This window comes from Amphiprion ocellaris, chromosome 1, assembly GCF_022539595.1.
Source record: "Amphiprion ocellaris isolate individual 3 ecotype Okinawa chromosome 1, ASM2253959v1, whole genome shotgun sequence".
Lineage (NCBI taxonomy): Eukaryota > Metazoa > Chordata > Actinopteri > Pomacentridae > Amphiprion > Amphiprion ocellaris.
Window position 1 is genome coordinate 37,654,363 of NC_072766.1, and position 26,259 is coordinate 37,680,621.

General features: G+C 35.6%; 2 protein-coding genes across 2 annotated transcripts; both read left to right on the forward strand.

Moving 5' to 3' along the window:
* The first annotated feature begins 8,323 nt into the window (after positions 1-8,323).
* slc22a18 (solute carrier family 22 member 18) lies at positions 8,324-25,594 on the forward strand. The gene is made up of 10 exons (XM_023280038.3): positions 8,324-8,882; positions 11,688-11,785; positions 11,907-12,052; positions 13,246-13,378; positions 14,955-15,067; positions 20,550-20,663; positions 22,435-22,535; positions 22,642-22,743; positions 23,862-23,982; positions 24,366-25,594. The coding sequence occupies exons 1-10, from the start codon at positions 8,718-8,720 to the stop codon at positions 24,551-24,553; spliced, it is 1,281 nt and encodes a 426-aa protein (XP_023135806.2). The 5' UTR covers positions 8,324-8,717; the 3' UTR covers positions 24,554-25,594.
* LOC118470972 (chromosome partition protein Smc-like) lies at positions 16,695-20,542 on the forward strand. The gene has a single exon (XM_035952726.2). It carries the CDS (start codon positions 17,482-17,484, stop codon positions 18,766-18,768), a length of 1,287 nt encoding a protein of 428 aa, XP_035808619.2. The 5' UTR covers positions 16,695-17,481; the 3' UTR covers positions 18,769-20,542.
* Positions 25,595-26,259: the final 665 nt, after the last annotated feature.

The following is a 26,259-nucleotide window of genomic DNA, read 5'->3' on the forward strand; positions in this document are numbered from 1 at the left end:
CTACACTTGTGGCTCTGCAGTTCAAAACTTTTGGATTCACCAATCAGAGTGGCAGCCAGTGTGAAAGAACGTTTAATAACAGAATGCACAACAATTAACATAAAGAATACCAAGCAGCAGTCATCTACCTCACAAGCACCACCACAGCCTCGTCCTCCACCACCAGCAGCACCTTCCACAGGTATTCTTTTTCTCTTCTGAATAGGGAATGACTGACATTTCTGGTGATGATGATGATGATCTTCAATATTTTTCAGTTCAACTGTGGAGCCTATTAGACGAAGACGCAAGTAGAGCCTGGCAAATGCAAAGCGCCACAGCGAATGCAATTGTAGAAAGAACGGCAGACCCACTGGCTTACTGGGCAACCCACAAAACCGTTTACCCAAACTTGTACAATGGAGCCAAACATTTCCTGTGTACCTCAGCCTCATCTGTGCTGTGTGAACAGGTTTTTTTTTTCTAAGGCTGGGGAGATAGTGAGTAAAAGAAGGAACTGCTTGAGTCCCAAACAATGTTCCCTGTAATTTTTCATGAGTCTGAGCAAACACACAAACTCCCTGAGCGTCCCTTGGACCACTGTGAGCAACATCAGACGTGTGCACTGTGGTCACACCAGCATCACATCCATTCAAGTTACATGGTTCATTAAAAGAATCATATTACAGCATTTACATTTCTGTTAAAACACTTTGTCAACAGGAGCCAGTTGAAGGCTGCAGTGATTTTAGTGACACTACAATGTATAAGAGTGAAGTTATTGAATATTTGTCTCTCTTTACTGTTGCAGCGGTTTTGCAAATTGCATACGGACCCTGTTCACTCCATAGACACCAATGTTATTCCTACCAGCTACTTTTGATAAAACTGGGCTTGTAGCACATTGTCTGCCTTGCAACAATGGGAAAGAGGCACCGTTTATGTTTTGACAACCTATATCTAATGAGTTATTGATGCTGGAAGTCTGAATCTGTGAATATCTTTCCAACTTTACTGAACTTGGGGCCACTACCACCTAAGGAGTGATGTATTTAATTTTGAAAAAAGCATTTAGCCATACTTAAAGCTTTAAGTGCTTTATTAACACGGAACTAAACATTTTGTATTGTTTTATTATCACAGGTTCTGTCTGAAAAGAGGTGGCATCATTTTAAACAGTGAAATCAAACTAATAAAATGTAATGACCAACCAGTGAGCAATACTGGATTCTGCAAAAACATAAACAACTTTTTTAAAATCTAAATCTTATCTTAACACAGTTAATGTATTAACTTATTTTTGTGTGTATGCATGTATTTATTGATTTATTTAGTACTGTTAACATATCAGAGTTCTGAGTGAGTTTTTCTTAAGATAGACAAAGACCATTTATTGATTACATACAGGCTCTTAAATGTTTATTAAAAACTAAAAAGCATTTTAAAAAAAAAACAACTTAGGCATTTATTGAGTCACTAAAATACTGTAGAGTACAGACCACATCAGCATGATTATAAGCATCCTCTGGTAAATGAACAACCAGATACTGATGTCTCTCACCATATGGACTTCAGGAGATGACTGGGGGATGATAAACTGTGACCTACTGGTTGGGTTCTCTCTGTTCTCATGTTTCTTACATGTTTGTCCCCTGACAGCCGGGTCCTAATGTTTTTTGAGCAACACACCATACTATGACGTTTTTACAGTGATGGTTCTACTATGGAACCAGTTTGACATGTTCAAGTGATCTTTGTGTGAAAACTCAGAGATTTCAGGTATCAGAAGGTGGTTTTCAACTTTCTTTGTTAACTTTCTGCTTCAACTTTAAACTAAATTTCCTTCACTAACCCAGCCCTCTGGACTCCCAGTAAGCTGTGTTCCTATTGGCTGTCCAGGTGGCTGCTTGGTGTTATCAGGAACACCTGAGCAGCTTGGTGTTATCAGGAACACCTGAGCAGCTCAGTGTCTTCCTGCTTTATTTAGCTGCAGACAAACATTTCCTCTGCTTCTCTTCACCAGTGAACTGGGTTTGGTTCCGTTGCTTCAGTTTGTTCTTTAGGCGTTGGCTTGCAGCTTCCAGCAGTAAAATCGTCTTTAATGTGTTTCTTGCTGTGTTTTAGGGCTTTGTACTGGATAGTTGTCTTGGTAAATGTGGTTCTTTAGCCACAGTTAGCACATGGTGCTAATGTGTGCAGTGATTAGAGGATTTGATGCAGCTGAGTTGTGTCTTTATCTTGGCTGTAGTGAGTCTTCAGAGGTTTTTGGTCAGACACATTCTGTATTCTGGTTTGAGAACCAACGTTGGTTATCCAGAAGGTAAGAGTTCCTGTCCTGATTCTCTGTTCTCAGAGGTTCTCTGGTAGGCTGCAGGAGACTTTAGTGTTTGGGTTGTGCTAGTTTGGTTTTTGTACGGTTTCATTTGGACGACTATCTTGAGGCTCCTCCATGTGGTTTAGTGAGGTTTTCTGCAACAGTTCTACAAAGCAACCTGCAGCAGAAGAGACTTTGAGAGTTTTTAGGAAGTTCTGGAGACCAGACTTTAGAGCAGCAGAAACATTTGTCAGCAGTTTGAGCAGGAGAAGGTGAGCTTCAGAGTAGAAATGAGGAGAAGGAAACCTTCTTGACCCGTGTGGTGAGGTCCTGTACCAAGAGTTTGAGCAGGTTGTGAAGAGTCTGTAGTTCTTTGGTCTGAAAGCACAAGAAGAATCGACTCATTAAAGGAGAAAACAGGAGATATTGTTGGTTCTTCTGTCACTCTGCAGTTTCCTTAGACTGAATATCAAGTTTATATTTTAAATGATTTCCCATGTGAGCCCAAGAAGACTTCAATAAACTCCCTCCATCCCCTGGACACAACATATTTTATTACCATGTTAAATCTTTTTTTGTTGTTGTTTTTTTTTTAATGTTTTTGAGTTTTAATCATAGTTTTTTCTCTTTGCTTGTTTAGTTTTGTCATCTGTGTAAAAGGTGCTAAACAAATAAAGTTGAATTGATAAACTGCATAACTGACTAACTCATGATTGTGACAACAGAAGTATTTTCATTGTGATTTAAGGGTTTATTTCATTTTTAAGGTTGGGGTTAAAATCTTGACAGAAAAAGAAGATTAAAGAAATAAACTACATAACAAAAAGCAATTAAATCAAACAAAAAAAAATATACAATAAAACTTTTAAAAAGTTTTATTGTTAACCAAATTTAAGAAATTTAAGATGTAATTTTCTAATTAAACATTTAAATTTTTAATTAAATATTTTGTCTTTTTAAAGGTTTAATAATCTAATTAAATGTTTTGCAATTTTTAAATGTTTAATATTCTTGTTTAATTTTATTTTTTAAATGTTTAATTATGGAAAATATTTTATCTGTAATTTTTAATATTTGTATTTTTAAAATTTTGTTTAATTTCATAATATGTATTGTATCCTGTTGAATTATCTAATTCAATATTTTGTCTGTTTAATAGAGTTAAACATTAAATACAATTAAATTATATGTACATATACCACCTTTTAATGTTTAGTTTTCTTTTTAAATGCTTCATTGTATTTTCTGTTTAATTCCTATTTGAAGTTTTATTGTCTTTATGATGTAATTTTCTAATTAAACATTTAATTTTTTAATTAAATGTTTTGTCTTTTTAAGAGTTTAATAATCTGATTAAATGTTTTGCATTTTTAAAAATGTTTAACATTCTTCTTGTTTAATTGTATTTTTTAAATGTTTAATGATGGAAAATACTTTATCTGTAATTTCTAATATTTGTATTTTAAAAATTTTGTTTAATTTCATAATGACATGTATTGTATCTTGTTGAATGATCTCATTCCATATTTTTGTCTGTTTAATAGAGTTAAACATTAAATTACATTAAATTATATTAAACAGACAAAAATATGGAATGAGATCATTCAACAAGATACAATACATGTCATTATGAAATTAAACAAAATTTTTAAAATACAAATATTAGAAATTACAGATAAAGTATTTTCCATCATTAAACATTTAAAAAATACAATTAAACAAGAAGAATGTTAAACATTTTTAAAAATGCAAAACATTTAATCAGATTATTAGAACCTTAAAAAGACAAAACACGGGTGCCCATATAGCTCAACAGGTTAAGCGGGTGATCCATGTACAGAGGCTGGTCCCTGACGCAGCGTCCCGGGTTCGAGTCCCGCTAGTGGCCCTTTGCTGCAAGTCTTCTCCCGACTTTTCTCCCCCGTTTTCTGTTTGTCTCTCACTACACCTATCCAATAAAAGACAAAACATTTAATTAAAAAATTAAATGTTTAATTAGAAAATTATATCTTAAAGACAATAAAAGTTCAAATAGGAATTACACTGAAAATACAATGAAGGATTTAAAAAGAAAATTAAACATTAAAAGGTGGTAAAACATTTAAAAAGAAAAACCTTAAAGATTTAATCGAAACATTAACAGACTGTGTGAAGGTTCAAACTAACAGAGAAGTACTCAGGAACTTAGAAAGTATCAGTCCTTGGACTGTCTGGAAGTTCAATCTAACAGAGAACTACTGTGGGACAGAAAATTTCAGCCCTCAGACTGTGTGAAAGCTCAGGTCCTGAGGACTCAGGAGGTCTGGAGGCTTTGAAAGTCTTGGAACTGAGGGTTCCACCCTCCAGCACAAAGGCTAAAGTCCAACCTCCTGAGAAAAACGATCGAGTCGAGACTCGAGTTTAAAAAAACTCGAAAATGGCAAAAAAAAAATAGATGATAAATGCGCAAAAAAAAAAAAAAAAGTATCGCGCGCAGCTTAGAGGGAACAGTGGTCCCAAAACTGTTGATAAATTATTTCTCAATAAAACCTCATAACCAGTTACATAAGGACACCTTCTTTACTGACCTCTTTACCAATAAACCCCAAGACATACTTTGCCAAAATCCATAATAATCCATAAAATCTTTATTTGCACCATGCCCCATGTGAAAATGACATCAGTCTGTATTTGTAGAGCATCTCATGAATGTAGCAGCACCGTTTAAATGTTTCATAACACAGAATATAAGCAAAGAGTATATAGGGATACAGACAAACATGTAGTCATTTGTCATTTTTGAGCTGCCTTTGAGCATATTTTTACCATATTATAGGGCCATAACCTTAATATTTAAATTAGTCATATAAATTTGTGTAAGTGATAACATTATTTGGTCTTCACCAAAATATTTAAACTATTCAGGTGAATCTGCACGATTGATATTTAATCTTTAATTAACACAGGCGTATTAGTATTTTATGTATTATTTGTAGTGTTCTATTGTTACTATTATTAGTAGTAGTAGTAGTAGCATTAGTATTAGCAGTAGTATTTTATATACATACAAATTTGTAATTTTGTCCTTTTTTTATGACAAAGTTTTAATAATATAATTGGTTGGTAAAGGAGTTGTTAGTTCAGTCTATAACAATTAATCATATTTTATAAACTGCTTTTTAAGGTAAGTGATTCACCTGTAATCACGAGTAAATAGTGAGCAGATAAGCAGAGTGAAGAGATGCGTGATGTAGAAACCGGTCCCAAAGGCAACACCACCATAACTAAAACTAGAAAAGCACTCAGAGAGCAGTAATCTGCCAAGGCTGCTCAGTCGTTGTATGATTTCCGAAGGATAAGTCTCGATAAGTCCGCGAAGTTCAGTTTATAGTAGAATTACAATCATGTGATCGTCAGCAGGCAGCTGACATAGTGTTCACTTGTTGTCATAGTTACAATGACGCCGTGACACTATCTCGCAATGATACAGAAATCCTTAACAAATCTGTGTATCCAGACTATAAGCTGCATCACTGCCAAAATCTAATCACTTGGTCCTTGTGTCATTTCTGACCTTCCTGAAAATTTCATCCAAATCTGTTAATCTGTTTTTGAGTAATATTGCGAACAGACAGACGGATGGACGGACGGACGGACGGACGGACGGACAGACAGACAGACAGACAGACTGACAAACGTATGCAGATCATCACATAACTCCACAGCGTTCCTTGGCAGAGTAATAATGACTGAGAAAAATGAACCAGTTTGATAAATGGTTTGAAATGTGGTTCTCAGAAAAAGGCAAGTTTCAGTTTAAGTCAGTTGGAAAGTTGAAATGCGTGGAGGCAAAAGATAAAGCAGATACAGAAAAGCATTCAAACATCTGCAGCACTGGTTAAGAGAACCTCATAGCACACACAACAACCTCTCCCTCTGTACCGCTGATTATTGGACAGACTGATTGTCCTGATATTCCAGATCACACGACTCCTGTTGTTTCCCATCTCAGAGACGCAAAGATTCCTGATGGATGATGCTGGTGGCTTTAGCTGATCAATGGAGGCTGAAAGTCTTTAATATTAAAATATTTCACACTCTGGTTAACTATAAACATGATGTTTGTTTTGCTGATGTGCTCTGTTGTCCCTTGTGCTGAGACTGATTAACTCCCGGATTAACCCTCCTGTTACGCTGCAGGTCAAACTGACCCATTTTAAAGTGAAAAAAAAAACATTAAAAGTATTTTTTCTGGTCTGAAAAGTCTTCTGCTTGGCTTAATAATTGATCACAACATGTAAAATGAAACTTTCACATATTTTGATCATTGAAAAAGAAGAATATTACACAGAACAGCAACAGGAGAATGTCAGCATCTATTTTGTTGACATTTTTCCACTCTTTTCCTCCAGCTGTTGCTGCTCTCCGTCCCTCCAAGTTTGTGCACTTCATCACCTTTTGTCGGATATTATTAGTGATAAAGAGCTTGAGGCAGTAATAGAAATATTACAATTTCTTAAAAAAATATACAAGGTAGCCTAAACATTTAAATAGTGTGATATTGAAAATGTGTTTTGAGGAATTGTTGGAATATGAAATGATAGAAACTTTTCATTACAATGACATTGCAAGAAAATGATGTCAGTGGGTCATTTTTAACCCATTTATGCATTTAAAGGTTAAAGTTGTTTCATGTATACATTTCGCATTGTGCTACACTTTTATTGTTTCCTTTACACTTCTGCTTAGATGCTCAGCTGTATTTTGTCGTCTTGCACTCTGAGCAATGACAAAGCTAGATTTAATCTAATCTAATCTGAATGCAGCGAGCTACAGGCCACCACTACCTCTGCATTAAATATGTGCTAAAGTGAATTTGATAAAGACTCTGAAGGACTACAAGCGACTGTGAAGGTTGAACAAACTGCATTGTGACATTGAGCTGAAAACATTTATACTTGCTATTTTTCATACACCTGTAATGTTAATCTGAACTATATCACACAGACATCATGAAAGCAAGAGACTCAGAAGACATTATAACCTTAATCAAGATAAAGTTAAAACAAAAAGAGTGCAGACACAAAAAGTCCACTATACAATGCATCAATTTAAGCAATAAAACTTTAACAGTCAAGTCAAACCAAGTAAGTCACTGTTGTTTTTTGGATAAAGCACATCTAAAACACAACACAACATAAAACACATGTTGAGCCACAGCGCTTTCCATTAAATAAATAGCATTGGTGTTAGGAATTTACTTAACAAATTAAAATATTAAGACCCCACAGTAGCCTTTCTTGTGCAAATTTAATTAAATACTCCAGCTAAGATCCTACAATATTACATAAAATACAAATCCACCTCAATCTACCCACATAATGAGCGTAAGATCTTAGAATATTATTAATTATGCAAGTTTACCAGACTTTTTTAAATATCAAGGTTAGGATCCTACAAGATTATTAATTCTGAAAATTTGCTTGACTAGTTTAAATATCAGAATCTGATTTTGAAAAAAAAAAAAGCTTTATTGCCAAGTGAGCTAGCTTGCACACACAAGGAATTTGTTTTGGTAACTGACACTCACGAAAGGTTAGTAAGACAACAACATAGCAACAAGGTTAGTAAGTAATAAATATAAAATCTCTCACTATATAAATATAAAATCTAAATCTGAAGACCTAATAAATGTAACAATCTAAAAATCTAGATATGCTAAGGAAGAGATAGATAAGGTAAATAAATAAAAACGGAATTTACACTATAATAGGATGTGCTACAAAAACAGTGGCGTTATATTTATATAATATATAAAATAAATTACAACAATGCACATGGGTATTAAAAAATTGCACATGAAGTATTGTACATGAATTGGAAAATATTGAGATTTAAATCCTACCAGATTGCATAATATTCAAATTCACCTGACTAAATACAATTAGGTAAACTAAATAAAACTCTTTCACCCATAACCATAAAACATGAACGATGACGACATCTCCTAAAACGTTTAAAGTACGATTGAACCTGGCGTCCTTGAACGCATCAACGTACTAAACTTCCACATTCTCGGAAGGATTTTAACCGGAGAGGCGTTCATGGTCTCTCGCTCGTTATCACGGCGTTTCCCAACAGGAACTAAACTCAGCTGAGCCAGTGGACAATGTATAAACCAGAATCTTATTTTTTCCCCATTTTGGATGATATTTTGTAGAAACTAGCCACCATCTCCGCCGGTAACGCCTCCTTGTAGCCTGTTTCAAAGTACAACTGGCTGTTAGCTAACAACTCAGGTGAGAGTTCGCCGGTTCGAAGGACGTTTTACCGGCTGGACGGCATCTCATTTCGGTTACTGCACGCTGGTCTACTTACTGTTTATTAATTTTTTTTCGGGGAGACCACATTTGCTGTCAAGGTGTTTTTAAAGAAGCGTCCGAAAATGAGTCGAAGAGGTGAAACCGCCGAGAAAACGTCCGCAGCTTCGGCTTCCTCGCCTTCTAACGTCGCATTAGACCACCGACAGAGGATGAAAATCATTTATGTCACGTATATCATCGCTGCTTTGGACATCACATGGATGTTTTTGCAGTTTGCTGTCACCCCTGTGAGTATCTGTTGTGTGAAACCCCAAGTTTCCGTGATTCCAGTGAAGGCGTCATGGTGGAAATGTATTTAGTTATCATAAAGCTGCAGCTGAGCGAAAATGTAAACAGTTGATTCACTTTAGAAGATCATAGCTGTAAGATAATTTACTTATACAGGCCCTTAACAGGTCAGAATAAGAAAACAACACAATAATGCATAATACAGGGTAGCAACACAATTCAGAAATATACAGAAAATATCACATGATCGAAAACTACGCTCAATAACTCATCAAAAATCTAAAATTTCTTGTGTTTTCTGTGATGACAGTTGGTCTGTAGCTTTTATTATGCTGTACAATAGTAGATGTTCCTACCTTTATTATAGCTGCTCATTGTAAGCAGTGGTGCAACCAGTATTTATATCCTTTTATACTGCAAAAGTAAAATGCTTCACTTAATGAAGTTCTGCATTTAAAATACATTTTAAAGTACTGGTGGAAAGTAACTAAGTACATTTACTTACTCGAATATTACCCTCAAATGCAATTTCCAGGTGCTTTACTTCAGTATTTAAGTTTTATGTAGCTTTATATTTAAGTTAAAAGCAGATATCACCTACTGTCACTTAGCAGTAGGATTGCAATTAACCACGATTACCATTATCAAATAATTGCAAATTATTTTCACAGTTAATTAATTAGCTTTTTTGGTCTAAAAAATGTCAGAAAATGGTCTAAATTTTCGATCAGTGTTTCCCAAAGCCCAAGATGACAAATGTCTTTTTTTGTCCACAACCTGAAGAATTTCATTTTACTGTCATAGATGAGGACAGAAAACAAAATATTTGATTTTAAAGAGCTGGAATCAGTGAATTTAGACTCTTTTTCTCAACAAATTAGTCAAACTGATTCATCGATTATCAAAATAGTTTTAGCATATAATGTAAATGTTGACAACGGATCGATTAAAACATTAAACCATTTATCATCACAGTACAAATCATCATAAAACACAAAATAATGAAATATCCTGGTATGGGGACAGTTTCTGAATTTTAATATTTTCTATATTGATTGCACATGACACTTTTATTTGTCTTTTTGTTTAGCAAAGGGAGGGCATGTGTTTGGTGTCAAATAAAAACAAAATTTCCTGTAGCTGCAGTGAACATGTACCAGACTTTAAAGCTGCTCTATACTGTATAAGATGTCAAATATAATCTGTCTTCAACTCTGACCTCCATGTTCATATAAAACTCAGTCATTCATTAAACAAAGAAGTGCAGCAGCAGATTAATTTATACTTCTAACACTATCACCAAAACCAACGCCTTTCTCAAACATGACTGATGCTCTCATTCATTAAAAGCAAACACTTTAATGCCGCTTTTACGTCACGTGGCAGCTTCACATTTTCATCACCTCCTGAACATAGATATGGAATCTTTCCAGTTAGCATTTCTAATCCCACATGTTATGACAGGAACGTAGCATAAAAACAAGACAAAAATCACCAGATTTTCAACTTTGATGTGCTGCTTCATTGGGAAAATGAACTAAATCTAAGCTCAAAATTGTAACATTTCTTTAAACTTACTTTATTTTGCTGGTCTCATTTTAAAAAGAAAAGCTACAAAGAAACAGTTTGTACCAGATCCTGTAAAAATCAACCAGAAAAATCTGTGTTTTCCAGCACAACCAAGAACCTAACAGTGGCTCAGTTCACTTCAGAGACCTTTTGGTTGAACTGCAGGCAGTGTTTACACATAACAAACAAGAAAGGCACTCAGAGAGTGCAGTACTCCGCCAAGGCTGCTCAGTCGTTGTATAATTTCTGACGGATAAGTCCCAATCACAGCATTCGATTTGTAATAGGATCGCAATCATGCGATCATCTGCAAGCAGCTGACGTAGTGTTCCCTGGTTGTCATAGTTACAGTAACACTGTGCTGCTATCTCGCAGTGATACAGAAATCTTGAACAAATCCGTGGATCCAGACTATAAGTCGCATCACTGCCAAAATCTAATCACTTGGTCCTTGTGTCATTTCTGACCTTCCCTGGAAATTTCATCCAAATCCATTGGTCTGTTTTTGAGTAATGTTGCTAACAGACAGACTAACAGACGGACAAACGTACGCCGATCGTCACACAACTCTGCCGCCTTTCTTTGCGGAGTAATAAAAGTAAAGTATGGAAGCAAATCAAAAATCTAAATTGTAAATATCTATAGTATGTGGAGCCCCCATTTATTCCCCAGTATTAGTCGTACCTGTGGGCACCTGGAAAAATTTTGTCTGTTATTTTTAAAATGATACCTGTGTTGTACCACACAAAAGCTAAGTTTGAGTTTTTTCTTCTTCTAGTCAAGGTTGTTCTGTTTCCATAGAGGTTTAAATTGCAGTGAAAAATGTGACAGAAGCAAAAGAAAAAAGCCCAGAAACTGCCTGAGATTCAGAAGGTTAAGAAGGCAAGAAATTCCACTAGTTAACTTTTGACAAGGCTGTTAATTAGGAACTATTCCAGTTAACAGGTGAGCAGCTGTCAGACATTAACTTTGTTAGCTAGAAACTCTTCCAGTTAACAAACCTCATGAAGCTGGTTAACATGTTACTATCACTGTGTAAAGCTGTCATCAAGTCAAACAGTGAAGAAATCTTTACTTTTGAAACTCAGTTTGTTGTTTAAAATGCTCTTTTGTAGGTTTAATGCTTGTTTTGTTCTGCACCATAAAAATGATAAATAAAAATCCTTGAATGTGACTGGTTTTGTATATTATTACTTGTATTTTAATGTGAGCGTTTACGTTTTGTCTCTCTATAGTATTTGGCAAAGAAACTCGGCTTCGACACCTTGTGGTTTGGCTACTTGCAAACCACGGTCGGAGTGATTCAGCTGCTTGGAGGTCCTCTGTTTGGAAGGTAACACCAATAAGTTTCTGTTACAGCTTCTTTTACTTTCAGATTTTCTGCCAACGATTGCAACGCTCACTGATCTAATCTGGCAGAATAATGTGACCGCAGGGTTTGGTTTTGTCGGCAGGTTTGGAGATCTGTTCGGGGCTCGAGCAGCTTTGTCTCTGGCCTGCTCTGCAACCACCATCTTCTTCCTGCTGCTGGCCGTAGCAAACCATCCTGCCATGCTGTTCATCCATAAGCTGCCCACAATCTTTATGCACGTCCTCCCTGGTGAGTAGCTTAAACCTCAAAACTAAAAAAAATCCCATAAATCAGCCTCCTTCGTATGAATGTCTTGCATCTACATGGTATGTTGAAAGCCTCTACTCTAAAATGCAGAACATACTCTGTAGGGAACTTGTGTTTATGATTTATTAAATGATTTTGAAGAGTATAATTCAGCACGGAATGCAAGTATTGTACCCTGTCAGCACAGTTAAAGTCTGAATTTTGCAACGAAAAAGAAAATCACTACCTTCAGTCTTTATTTGAAACATCTGTGCTCCGGAAAGCAGAAGATTCTGATATAAAAATACGTCCTGAATCCAAAATTGTAGCTTTTATCAGACAGAAAGGTCACGATGCTGAAGTATAAACTGAACCAGTACAAGATTTAATTTAATTTTATTATTTTTCTGGGTATCTATTAGTATTTATTACTGAATTTTATTAAAGCTACCTATTTTTATATCCTATGATTTTGCAGAATCCCTGGATTGACCTAGTTTTTACAATTTAAAACTACTGACTTTTTGTTACTTTTCATCATTTTACAAAACTTCCACAGATTATCTTTTTCGAATTAATTGTAACTATTGTCTTATTTAGATTTAGCCCCTTTTTTCATTAATTCTATCTATGCAATAGGTATGAATTAATCATTCATTGCTTTTTATCTAAAATGCTATGAGAACTTATGTATAATTGCAAGAAAACAAAAAATCTCTCATTTTATATATATATATATGTATATATATATATATATATATATATATATATATATATATATTAAAAAAAAATATAAAAAATGTGATTTTTCTTTGTAAGCTGAATATTTGAGTTTTGTAGGGATTTTAGACTTTGCCCCTGCTGTGGTATTTACGTTCAAACATGGTTAAACATTAAAAAGAGGGCATTTAAGAACACTTTCCTCTGGTATTTGTTGACATATTATCACAGTCAAATACTTAAAATATCAAAATATCAAATATCTTTACTACCATGAATAAATCAATATTATTTGCAACATATGGTTGATATCAAGTGGCACATGCAGTGACCTTGATATATTCATGAAAGTTAAAGGTTTTACCCTTATGAAACTTTGATTAAATACCTGTTTATCCTCATGTTCTTTGTTTTCTTGTCCTGAAATAGATGCAGTTTCACCGGTTTCTGTTTTGTCGTCCTTCTCCCGTCTGCAGCCTCTCAGATGGTCGTCACCGACCTTTCAGAACCTGACAAGCGGGCCGATGCTTTGGCCAAGCTGGGTCTGAGTTTCGGCATCGGGATGATAGTCGGCTCCACGCTGGGCGGACAGTTAATCAAGCACTACGGGTGAGTCTTACTGTTTGTGTAGCTGTGTCATCGTGTAAGACCAAACGGAACAAACGCGGGCTCTAAGGATAAAGAATAGTTGGGAGAATTTTGAAAAACAGTCACTTTTCTGTGTCCTGGTCGCTGGTCAGGATCTGTAAATCGATGCTCTTAAACTACTTAGTCCAGTCAGGGCTGCCTTAGTCAGGCCAGAGTAAGATTTTCAAAACTCCAGTAAAAGTTGAAAAATATATTTCCATCCAATCAAAATTAAAAATTAGACAAGAATGGATAGTGATGCTGGTGAGTCTGATGCAAAATTCTGATGAAATTTAATATAAAAATGAAGCACAACAATACTACAACATTGGCACAGTTAATATTCCTTTGTGAGTTTTGCTTTCAATCCTTGCTGCTTAGGGGTAACGACACACAAAAATCACAGTTTGGTATGTTTTTAGTACAATAAAAAAAGAAAAAAAACTGCATCTTGTTGAATTAAACAGTTTACTGAGCAGACTATGGCTGTGTCTGTTTTTAAAAAGTCTGTCAAAACTGCTGATCTGGCTGTGACCTACTAATTAAAAAGTGACGTTTTTATGCATTTTTAAAATACAAAATAATTGAATTACACACACAAGAAACGTGCACTCGTTTTGTACACATGCATGCCAACCTGAAAGGCCAATATAGAGAGTATTCTGCACAAAAATGTTCATCATTCCACCCCTAATTGCTACAGTCAATAAGAAACTAACACACAAACGTTTCTGGATAAATAAAAATGCAGCTGCACCATACTTTCTATGTTACTGTAACCTAGATATCAACAGATTAAAGATCAGTTGCCTAATGTGCAAAAAACTGCCCAAATGTTGATGATCCAAATCCCTGATAAACCCACAGTTCATTAAGGTCCTGCAGCAAACAGCACAAAGAATTAGCACATAATTAGCAACTAGCTTGTAAAGAAACCAGAGCTAAAAGAAAAGTAAAAACTAGACAAACATTCATCAGGTGAACATAAACATCTAAATAAATAAAAATGTTGTTAAAGGTCTGCTGGTTTTGTATTTAAGCAGCTGTTTGTTCACATGTTTGCCACAACTACTTTATAAAAAGATATCAGAAATCAAATGTTTACATGTGTTTTATTTCAGAACAAAAATATGCAAAATCTGATTTAAATTTCTCAAAATATAATCACAATATTTTGTGCAATGAGTTCCACTTTTATTTATTATAACAAGAACAATTCACACAATGAAATTCTTCATCAGAAATGTGTAAAATGACAGCATTAGAGCCACATTGGCTGATTAGACTTTCCATGTATCTGGGTTTCATCTCAACATACGTAAGATCATACATAAAGATTTGATATTTTTTAAAGAGTTTGCTTAAGATAAAAACAAAGACTAACTTAAAAATTAAACAAGTTTCAGCTTGTTCTGCTGCCCCTGAGTGGCCAAGACATAATTTCAGCTTTAACTAAGCATAGAAATGCAATGAAAATGACAGTGGCAGATGTGTGTGTTCTGTCAAATGTCCATATTATTTGTCCAGCTAACACTGCTTTTGCTGTTCTGTTTTCCAGGGAGACGTTTACTGCATGCGTTGGTGCTGCAGGGAGCTTCTTCAGTTTTCTGCTGGTTTTGCAGTTCATCCCAAAAACCACTAAAATTGCAGCTCCTGAAAACAACACGAAATGTAAGACACTTTTTATATTATTGAAGTGAAGAAAAGATATGTTTAATGTGCTGCAGCTGAGGTGGTAAATGGCATCCCAGTGTAATTGTACTTTTTCCTGTTCAATGTCTTTTTTTGTGGAGCTAAAATACAGGACAAGACAACTGACATCTCATTCTGAAACCAGTAATAATGAAATATAAATAAAATATAGATTTGCAAGTTCTGGCAGACAGAAAACCTGCCGTTACAGCTGGACTTAAACTGATGACCACCTGAAGATGTTGGTTGTTGCTTAGTGGCTACAGCTGTTGAAAAAAGGAAGAGAAAATGTAGCTGTCTTGGTGAATAGTGAACTGTTCAGACTTTAATTAGCTGTTAAAATACCTGCAAAATGGAATCAAAACATTTTCATTTTAGTTTTTTTTCCTAACACGCTGTTACTGAAGACAGAACCACAAGGTGATATAAAGATTATTTAAATTTCTATTACGACCATCAAATTTCAATATTTCAACTTAGTTTCAGAGAAATCAAGATGTGTTTGTCAGAAAATTGAGAAGGAATTTTTGCCTCAGAAGAGCTGAGGCACTGAGAGCTTTAATGGATTAATAGTAGGATGTTATCTTGGTTTGACAGACGAGTTGTAACAGAAAACTAGCCACAAAAATGGCATTAAGTTGACTAAATGTAATAGCAGCTCCTCACATAGCTTTAGGTAAGCTAACATGAAAATCTTTTTCACAAACACACAGTTAAAGAGGAATTTGACAGTTGACATTTTTTTTTACCCTCACATATTCTGTTGTGAGCTCTTTTGGCCACAGTATTTCTGTAGTGCAGCTCTAGTTCCACTTATATATTATCAATCTGGGGTTCTGTGGCAGAATCTGCAAGAATAAAGCATGCAGCTTGAGTTTGAATTTCAAAAACTGCTATTTTGTGATGTGAAAAAGCACCTTATATGATTTGACATTAATATTAAATTTGCTGTGATATTATATTTTGTGTAAATTAATAATCTGCCTCATACAAGACAGGAAATGAAATCAGTGCACATAGTAAAACAGCTGCAGTAAAAGATCTTTGATTTTTGCAAGTATGAGACACAATTTCTAACAAGTGAACTATTTTGCAGGCAGAGTTTTATAAAATTACATTTGTGTAATTTCTCATCCAAAATGTAAATCTGTATCCTGAATTTTTGCCTCCTCAGACAGACAGTGAAGAAAAATAGCGTTGTATGTGAAACACAGTGACATAATTTAGCAGCAAATGTTACTCAAAACATGAAACATGTCAGTTTTATTTGTGTGCACACATTAAATGAATGCCTGCTCTAGTCTAAGATAAATCTTACAATAATACAATAAAATTTGAGTCTCGTCCACATCGGTGTCAAAAAAACAAACATTATATACATAAAATGCAGTTAAACATTATAAACATATCAAAATGTAATTATCACAAAAGAATAAAGGTTATGTACATAGTATCTAAACATGATGTACATCTATCAAAATAAAACGTGCATAATATAGTAAGCAGTAAAGTGACAACAGTATAAAATGAGCTGTAAGGTGCAGAAAATAGGTTGTGTAACATTTTAGTGCCCATGGCCCACTGATGGACCATTTCATTTCATTTCTTTTTTTATTTGGATGGGACAATTCATATTAATGAACATACAAGCTCATGAAGTTTACACAACGCTGGCGTAATAAAGCCAATTTAACACAAGGCTAATTTCCCTCCATTGTCCCAAACATAAAAGAAAAACATACAGGGTTACAAACATATAAAGACAATAGAGTAAAACAAAATCAATTACAATAAATTAATTATATACACTACCATTCAAAAGTTTGGGGTCACTTAGAAATGTCCTCGTTTTTGAAAGAAAAGCAGTTTTTTCAATGAAGATAACATTAAATGAATCATAAATCCAGTGTAGACATTGTTAATGTGGTAAATGACTATTGTAGCTGGAAACAGCTGATTTTTAATGGAATATCTCCATAGAGGTACAGAGGAACATTTCCAGCAACCATCACTCCTGTGTTCTAATGCTACATTGTGTTAGCTAATGGTGTTGAAAGGCTAACTGATGATTAGAAAACCCTTGTGCAGTTATGTTAGCACATGAATAAAAGTGTGAGTTTTAAATGAAAATATGAAATTGCCTGGGTGACCTCAGATTTTTGAAGGACAGTGTATATTATAGAAAGACCAGATTTTCTTGGTTTGCATTAATTAGAGCTATTGCCTTATTCTAAAAACCATCCCTGAGTCTGTCTCTTGAATTCCAGTTGGAGGGTGAATGATGTTCTTCCATTCTGGTGGAATGTTATGATGCTCTGTCAGGAGGAAAACAAGAAGAGAATTCAAATCTAAATCAGCCCAGTGGTGGTGTAGAAAGCAACAAATAAAAAAAGATGGAGTCCCTTAAAAATGTGGCATCTGGAGCTGGTGACAAGCAGCGACGCGAGAGACGCCCGCTGTCAGCTTATCAGCAGTACGTCATATCGTCAATCCTTCCTGATGTGGAGCTGCAGTACAACCGCATGCAGACCGAAAAGAAAAAGCTCAAGACGGAGAACGAAACCCTGAAGAACAGACTGAAGGTTCTGACGACCGAGAGCGAACATTTAAAGACGGAGCAGCAAAGACTCAGCGGCGTGAGCAAAAACAGAGACCAGCTGAGGAACCAGTTGGTGCAATGCAAAAATGAAGTGTTGGTGTTGGGGAAGACGGTGAGGATCCAGAAGACGGAGCTGAGGAGGGAGCACCAGCAGAACGAGGTCTTGAAGCAAGAGGTGGAGTCGATGAAGAAGGAGCTGCAGTCGGCGAGGCAGCAGGTCGTAACCCAGAGAGCTGAGCAGCAGAACCTGAGGGAGCAGCTGGAGCAGGTGGTCAAAGAGAGAGACGGGCTGAACGAGAAGTGGCTGCACTGTCGACATGAAAACTCAGAGCTGCAGGACAAGATCGCAACCCGGCAGTCAAACCTGAGCAAGAAGGACAGTCAGTGTAAGGAGCAGATGAGGCAAATCCATCTGCTCAAGCTGGAGAAAGACAAACTGGAAAAGCAGAGAGACTTCCTGGGAAAAGAAGCAGAGGAGCACAATCGGCACCTCCGAAAGTGTGAGGAGGAGATCTACATGCAGAGGGAGAAGCTGAGAGACAGCATACCGTGTTACTTTCTCAAGAATCAGATGGTGAAAAGGACAGATCTGCTCGAACAAAAACCTCCAGTGGTTAAGAAGCCCAGCCAAGACGGGCCTCACCAGAAGATCGAGTTCTTACAGAAGCAGCTGCTCGATCAGACCAAAGAGCTGACGAGAACTCAGAAGCTGCGTGAGGAGCTCAAACAAAAACTCACGCAGCTTTCTTTCCAGTTCCAGCGGTGCCGGGTAGCAGCCAGAGACCAAAAGGAAAAGTTCAAAGCAATGACAGCAGAGAGGAACGCCTACAGAAGTGACAATGAAAAAATGAGGAAAGAACTAGCGGCTATCAAGAAGGAGAAACTCGCTGAGAAGCTGAAGAACTTGGTGGCCAAGAAGACCAAGAAAATCAAGCTGTCGTCTGGAGTCAAATCCAGCCAGTCAAATGTCTCACTGCTCTCCTCAAACAAGTCCAACGTCCCAACAACATCCAGAGAGGTCCAGATGGACTCCACACTGAAGATTAGAGGATTAAAAATAGAATCTGAGAGCTTCATTTAAACTCAAATCATAAAAATACATTTTTAAATTCACATTGATCTAATGTAACAGTGTTGCATGCATGTTATTATATCCAAATCTGAAATCTTTTTTGAAAAAAAAAATTGTTTTTAACACTTTAATCTTATATCCAGTACAGGGGTAAACCTATAAGAGTTTATTAAAACTATTGCATTCTAATAATTTTTATAATATTTATTTATAGAGCAAATTTAAATATCCAAGTGACAAAGTCTTTCACAAGGACAGCAAAATAAAACAGAAAACCCATAAAAATCATTAGTATTTAAAAGACGATAACACAGTTCGGTGTTTAAAAATCAACACCAGTGTATTATTTGCAGGGATAGACTACTATAAATAGTTTTTTCGGTGTTGGACCTACTGAGGCAATGAGAGCTTTGATGGCAGGATTAAAAGTAGGATGTTATCTTTCTTTGACAGAGGAGTTGTGAGAGAAAAATAGCCCTAAAAATGGTGATAAATTGACTAGATGTAATAGCAGCTCCTCCGTTATCTGTAGGTATACTCACATGAAAGTATTTTTCAAATCAAAAATTTGGATTGTAATTCATTGAAAAAAAAGCACCCAAACACAAAGTTAAGGAGGAGTTTGACTGTTAGCATTTTTTTTTATTCTTTATTCATTCTGTTGTGAGCTCTTTTGGCCAAAGTATTTGTGTAGTGCAGCTCTAGTTCCACTTATATATTATCAATCTGGGATTCTGTGGGAGAATCTGCAGGAATAAAGGGTCTTGCTTGAATTTAAATTTCAAAAAACACCGTATGTGATTTGATTTTGCTAGAACTAAACTTGTTTCTGTGTGTTTACTAAAGTCTCGTGCTGTATTCTGTTGCGGTGGCCTGTTAGATATTATTTAATCCGGCAGGTAAAGCAAACAAAAGTTATTGATTAACATTTAATTATAGTAGAACTGGTTGTTCTGTAGTCGAGGTTAAAAAAAAACCACATTTTTAATCAACATTTGTGCACATTGTTTTAGAGGGGAAGTGACATTAACTTTAAAAAGCTTCATCAAGAGAAGAGTAAGTCAAGCCTTCGGTTGAATAAAATGCTGCATTTAATTAATATTGAATTTGCTGTTGTATTATTTTTGTGTACATTAACAACTCCCTCATACAAGGCAAGAAATTAAATCAGTGCACATAGTAAAACTGCTGCAGTGAAAGACCTTTGATTTGTGCAAGCACGAGACACAACGTCTAACAAGTGAACTGTTCTGCAGGCAGAGTTTTATAAAATTACATTTGTGTCATTTCTTATTAGCCAAAATATAAGTCTATATCCTGAGGCTGGAACAAAAGAGTGTGAAACTGCTCCTGAACTGTTTTTACAACCCATTCTGTTCTGTCTGAACATAAGAATTTAACTTCACAAATGTAATTTCCCTCATAGTTATTCTATACATGAACTGTAAGTCCAGTTTTACAAAACAGGTTCATTTAATCATTATTTTAATAAACATTAATTAAACCTGGATGTCAGTCAGTCTCAAGCAGATAAAACTGAATTCATAGCCAGCAAAACCCTCCAAAGTGACTGATACAAGCTATAACTTGCTGTATACTCAACCCAACAACCACAAAATACAACAACTAGCAAGAAACATGCCTGAAAATTAATTTGATCTTATTTAGTTTTTGAAAATCTGAACAGTTAGCTGATTTTCTAAAAACATAACGTTTTTGTGACATTATAGTGGCTCGCTCATAGCTTGCTGTCTGGGTTTAAATCTCTTTTGTTCTTTTTGATTTTGCAGCCGATGACAACAAAAACAAGTCGGTATTCAACGTGGGAGAGATCACCAGACTGATGAAGTATCCAAGAGTGATGCGAACTTTTCTCATCAAGATCTTCGCAGGTTTGCCATCAGGTGAGAGTTAATGTGAGCAAAGCTTTAGGTCAAGACATTTGTTTCATTCTTACTCCAGCATTTTTCCTGCAAACTGTATTTACTGCAGTAAATTTTTTATCCTAGTCAATCCTTCTGCTTTGCAACAGATAGCATTGAAATTACGTATTTTTATACCTCTACCAGTATGCTTTTGATTGTACATCCATCCTTTTCATGTGAATGCAGTATCTTTTGAACTACTTGTGAGAATTTCTTTTAATCTTGTACAAACATTCACCTGAACTCAAGGACGAACTGATTAGATTTGGATGGTTGAAGGTCACTGTGGCCTCACAACATGCTTTTGCCATAACTGAAGAATACATACACTAATTCAAGATTTAAGAATTTCATTATGTCATTTCCCCATGCATCTGTGCAAACAAAACAAAGGTTAAATATCATTCTCTCAAGCCCACATCAGGCAGTCAAGAATAGATTAAAAAAAGGAATAAATAAATGTGACATAATGATAATGCGATGGATTTAATATCCAAAAGGTCAACATAGTGCTCTGCAAAAACTCAGGAACAGAAGAGGAAATTGCGACTATAATTCAAATTTGGTGAGATATTGATTTTGTGACGCTAATCTTGAGTGCTCACCTATTAAAGTCCTTAAAAGGCTTCATGGATGTAAACTGTAGCTTCACTGTTTGACAGAGGCTTCCAACAGTAAGGTGATAATTCTAGATTTTCCACATTTTTGCTGCTTTTTGGAGATCACCTGCACATATTTGACTGGAAAATGTCAATTAGAAGGACATGTGCAATAGTCTGTTCCATCTGGGTTCAGCTTAGCCATTTGGAACTTTACTTGCAAGAAGTAAAAACTACTTGGGATGTCTCCAAGAGCTGGTAAGGTAAAGCAAATTACTCTCAGCATACAGTTGTGAACAAAAGTTTACCTACACATGTAAAGACCTTGAATATTATGGCAATCTTGAGTTTCCAATGATTTCCAATAACTGTTAATTTTCTGTGATGGGATGATCGTGCACTTTCCTCACAAAAAACAGTCATGCATTTTGGTTCTGGCATAGATTTATTAAAGATCTTTCTGGAAATCTGAAACATCTGCTGGGTCAAAAATATACATCCAGCAGTGGTACTATTCAGTTAAATGTTCTTTTGGCCATTTTCACCTCCGCTAGACTCTTTTGGTTTCCATCCACAAGCTTCTGGTTGTATCTTTGACCCTCCTGTTGACAGAATTGGCGCAGTTCAACTAAATTTGTCGGCTTTCTGACACAGATTTGTTTCTTCATCAGTCCACAAGTTCTTGATGAGGTTTAAGTCAGGACTTTGGGAATGGAAGTTAAAACCTTAATTCTAGCCTGGTTTAGCCATTTCTTTACCATTTTTGATGTGTGTTTGGGGTCATTGTCTTCTTAGAATACCCAACTGCATCTGTATGCACTGCTGTATGTATATTTTTGACCCAGCAGATTTTGTCATATCTCCAGAAGACCTATAATAAATCTATGAAAGAACCAAAATGTATGATTGTCTGTTGTGACTAAGACACGTTTTCAGTGACGCCATCATAAAAACATTAGGAGTCAATGGAAACTCTAGACTGCTGTAATATGCATGGTCTTAACAAGTATTTGTAAACTTTTATTCAAACTTACTGTATTTTGAAATGCAGTCATGTTTGATCTCCAATAGAAATGAGAAACAAAGCCATTGTAAATGTTAGAGGACAGAAATGTGGAAATCTAACAGATACACTGCTCCTGTTTCTGAAGGCATTTTTCAGGTGATGTTCTCCATCATTGCGCTGGAATTCTTCAAGCTGGAGCCTGAGCAGAACGGCTACCTCATGGCCTATTTTGGCATCGTTCAAATGGTAAAACAGAAACACAGTCTGATTGGAATGTCATTGCTTGATGTGCTTTGGCTCATATGATACCAGACTGTATGACAAAGAGAGTAAAACCCAGATGTTTGTTCAGGTTCTTCAGGGAGGAGTGATCGGTCGCCTCACAGAGAGATACTCTGAGAATTCCATGCTGCTTGTGTCAGTCGGAGTTGCTTCTGTTGTGGGACTTGGTCAGGTACACAAAAACACACACATACCATAGCTGGATGTACTGATCAAGTTTTTATTTATGTTTTTTTGCTCCCAATATGATCCAAATAATTTACAATTTTCTATGTGCCAATACCATTTTCCTAGATAACACACATTTCAAGCATTGTGGACTAGCTGTATTATCTGCTTGCACCATTCTTACTGTTAGGTGGGCAAACAGAGAGCATTGTGGGAGTTTAGCTAGTCGAGGAGCACCATGGCAAAGTCTTCTCTGAGGGTTAATGACCTCCAAGTGTTAAAACAAGCTGCTATAAGATGGAATAATATTCTGTCACAGCAGAATGTTATCAGAGTATTGGAATTAGCCTCTTGACACTACTGATAAATTGAATTTTTGTTGTGGTCTGTAGTTTATATCTTTGCATAATGGGCACAAGCAAGTGTATACCTGGGATAACTTATACTACTGTTCAAAAGTTTGAGGTCACTTAGAAATGTCCTCATTTTTGAAAGAAAAGCAGTTTTTTTTCAATGAAAATAACATTAAATGAATCATCAATCCATTCTAGACATAGTTAATGTGGTAAATGACTATTGTAGCTGGAAACAGCTGATTTTTAATGGAATATCTCCATAGGGGTACAGAGGAACATTACCAGCAACCATCACTCCTGTGTTCTAATGCTACATTATGTTAGCTAATGGTGTTGAAAGGCTCATTGATGATTAGAAAACCTTTGCGCAATTATGTTAGTACATGAATAAAAGTGTGAGTTTTCATGGAAAACATGGAATTGTCTAGGTGACCCCAAATTTTTGAATGGTAGTGTATGTTTTCCTTAACAAATAGAAATAAACTTAAAGTAAACAGGAAATAACAGGTAGATCCATCAACAGGGTTCATAAAAGGACATATTTAACATTTGTTCTAGTGTACATTATTGTGTATTTATTGTAGTTTATATCTAGAGTATAGCAGTTATTCTGTAGGTTATGTCTTCTCAAATCTTTCAGTGTAAATAAATATTTTAAATCTTTTAGCATCTTCAAGAATATTTTCTGAAGAGATCTAACTATGATAGCCCTTTAATGAAAATAATCCTTCATTTCACCCCCACACATTTCTTCCTCTTTGTGCAGGCCTACATGCAGACTGTGGTCCAGTTTTGCATTATCGTCGTCCCAATGATGTTTTCTCTCAGTATGTTTACCGTCATCACAGACAGCATCCTCACCAATAGCGTACCATCCGCCGACACAGGTGAGCTCATCCCCACACACATTCACAATAACATGAACAGCAGAAACTCTGTCACAGGACTGAATCTTACAAAGCTGACCACTTCATGTGTGACTGTATCTAATTCTAAACTTAGAAAATGAAAATCTGTGATGTTTTGGTGTCAGGTGTAAAAAAAAATCACTCATTGTAAGAAGCATACACTTAATAATAATAATAAATTTCATTTATAAAGCGCTTTTCCAAAAACTCAAAGACGCTGAAACACCTTATAAACCTTAATAATTTTGGTTTACGTTTATGTAAGATGAAGAAAATCAACAAATTCTCAATCTGACAACTTCATATCAGAGAGTTAAAGTTTTTTTTTTTTTTTTTTTATTGAACCCACTCTGTTCTCGCAGGCACAATGCTGGGACTCTGTGCATCTGTTCAATCTCTGCTTCGCACAGTCGGACCAACTCTTGGCGGCTTCCTTTATGTGAGCTACGGCATCATTTCTATAGGACTAATCCAGTTTTTTGCCAATATTGGTGTGTTCCTTTACATGCTGCAGCAACATCGAAACAAGTCCGGCGAGCGGCGGGAATGACACCTCTCAGTCTTGTTTTCATCTCCTAGTTATCCAAAAAACTTTACAAAAACACAAGATAGGACAGAAAACGGTGTTTGATTATAGGAACAATCTGTTTTTTGCAATTTTATGTAGTCATATGTTTTATCCGTTCCATTTTTAAAGTAATGAGATCAGGCCAAATCATTCCAGGTTGTTAGTATTCAGGGTTTGTGTTCTGTAGTTGAAGTTGTGGTGGAGATTCAGGAACAAACCACTAGATGGCAGCAAACCCTCCTTTATATCCTTCACAGCACTTAAATTTTCTCAAATAAACACTGCTCCAGTCAACAGCATCCCTACTTGAAGACAGTTATATGTAGAGATAACTAAAATTTGTAATCAAGGTTTATTTTCTAATGAGTTATTGTTAAAAATAATTGTATTTTTGTTTCTGAATTCCGTTAAATGCATTATCATATTCCAGACCTGTTTTAGCATTGAGACGGTGCACCGAACTGAAAAATTTTAGCATTTAAATGCTCTTTTAAAGGCATTTATCTCTCATACAAATGAATCTGTGGCAGAAATGGACAAGTGAATGGTGAGAATATAAATATCAAAGTTATTTTTAGAACGTTTCTGCCACTATGATGCCAGTGTGGTCCTTAAAAAAGCCAAATCATTTGCAAGAGATTCTTATGCGATTATCCGTCCATGCGTTTACTCAATATTCTAATCATCTACAATGATGCTAAAACACATGATGGCCTTATAAACTACAGCATTTCGTTAAAAATGAAGCAGCTGTTTTCAGGAGAAGAGCAAAAAGGATGGTGGGAGATTGTACCCATAGAACTGGAGAAGTTTTTAATGGAACCATTTCTATAAAGTCATTTTAACAGTGGACCGTCCGCCCTTTCAACCGCCTGTAACTCAGTAGTTCTGACCAACCAGCAAACGTTTACACTGATTTTGTAGCAATTCAAATCTTTTGTATTATTTCCACTGATAAATATATATACACACTATAAAAATGCATCTATTTTGTATATGTAAATAAATGATCTTTACACGTTTTATGAGTTAAAGTGTGTATGATTCAAGTTTAGTTGTGGATTTAATTAGAGTTTTTTCACAGATTCTACACTCTTACCCACATACACTACCGTTCAAATGTCACTTAGAAATGTCCTTATTTTTGAAAGAATAGCAATTTTTTTTCAATGAAGATAGCATTAAATGAATCAGAAATCCAGTCTAGACATTGTTAATGTGGTAAATGACTATTCTAGTTGGAAACAGCTGATTTTTAATGGAATATCTCCATAGGAGTACAGAGGAACATTTCCAGCAACCATCACTCCTGTGTTCTAATGCTACATTGTGTTAGCTAATGGTGTTGAAAGGCTAATTGGTGATTAGAAAACCTTTGTGCAGTTATGTTAGCACATGAATAAAAGTGAGTTCTCATGGAAAACATGGAATTGTCTTGATGATCCCAAACTTTTGAACAGTAATGTATGCCTTAATTACAGGTGAGAGACTAAAATTCAAGAGTATTTGACCTACAGTGATTTACAATACAGAAAAAAATGATGATACTTCAGTTTCTCTGCCACTTTGAAGTGAGTTATGGTCTCAGCCTAGACACCCCTATAAAAACGGTCTTATTTTTTCCAGTTCTTAATCTTTGTAATTCCTTACAGTGTCCAGCTGATGCTCCTTGTCGTGTTTCAGATGTC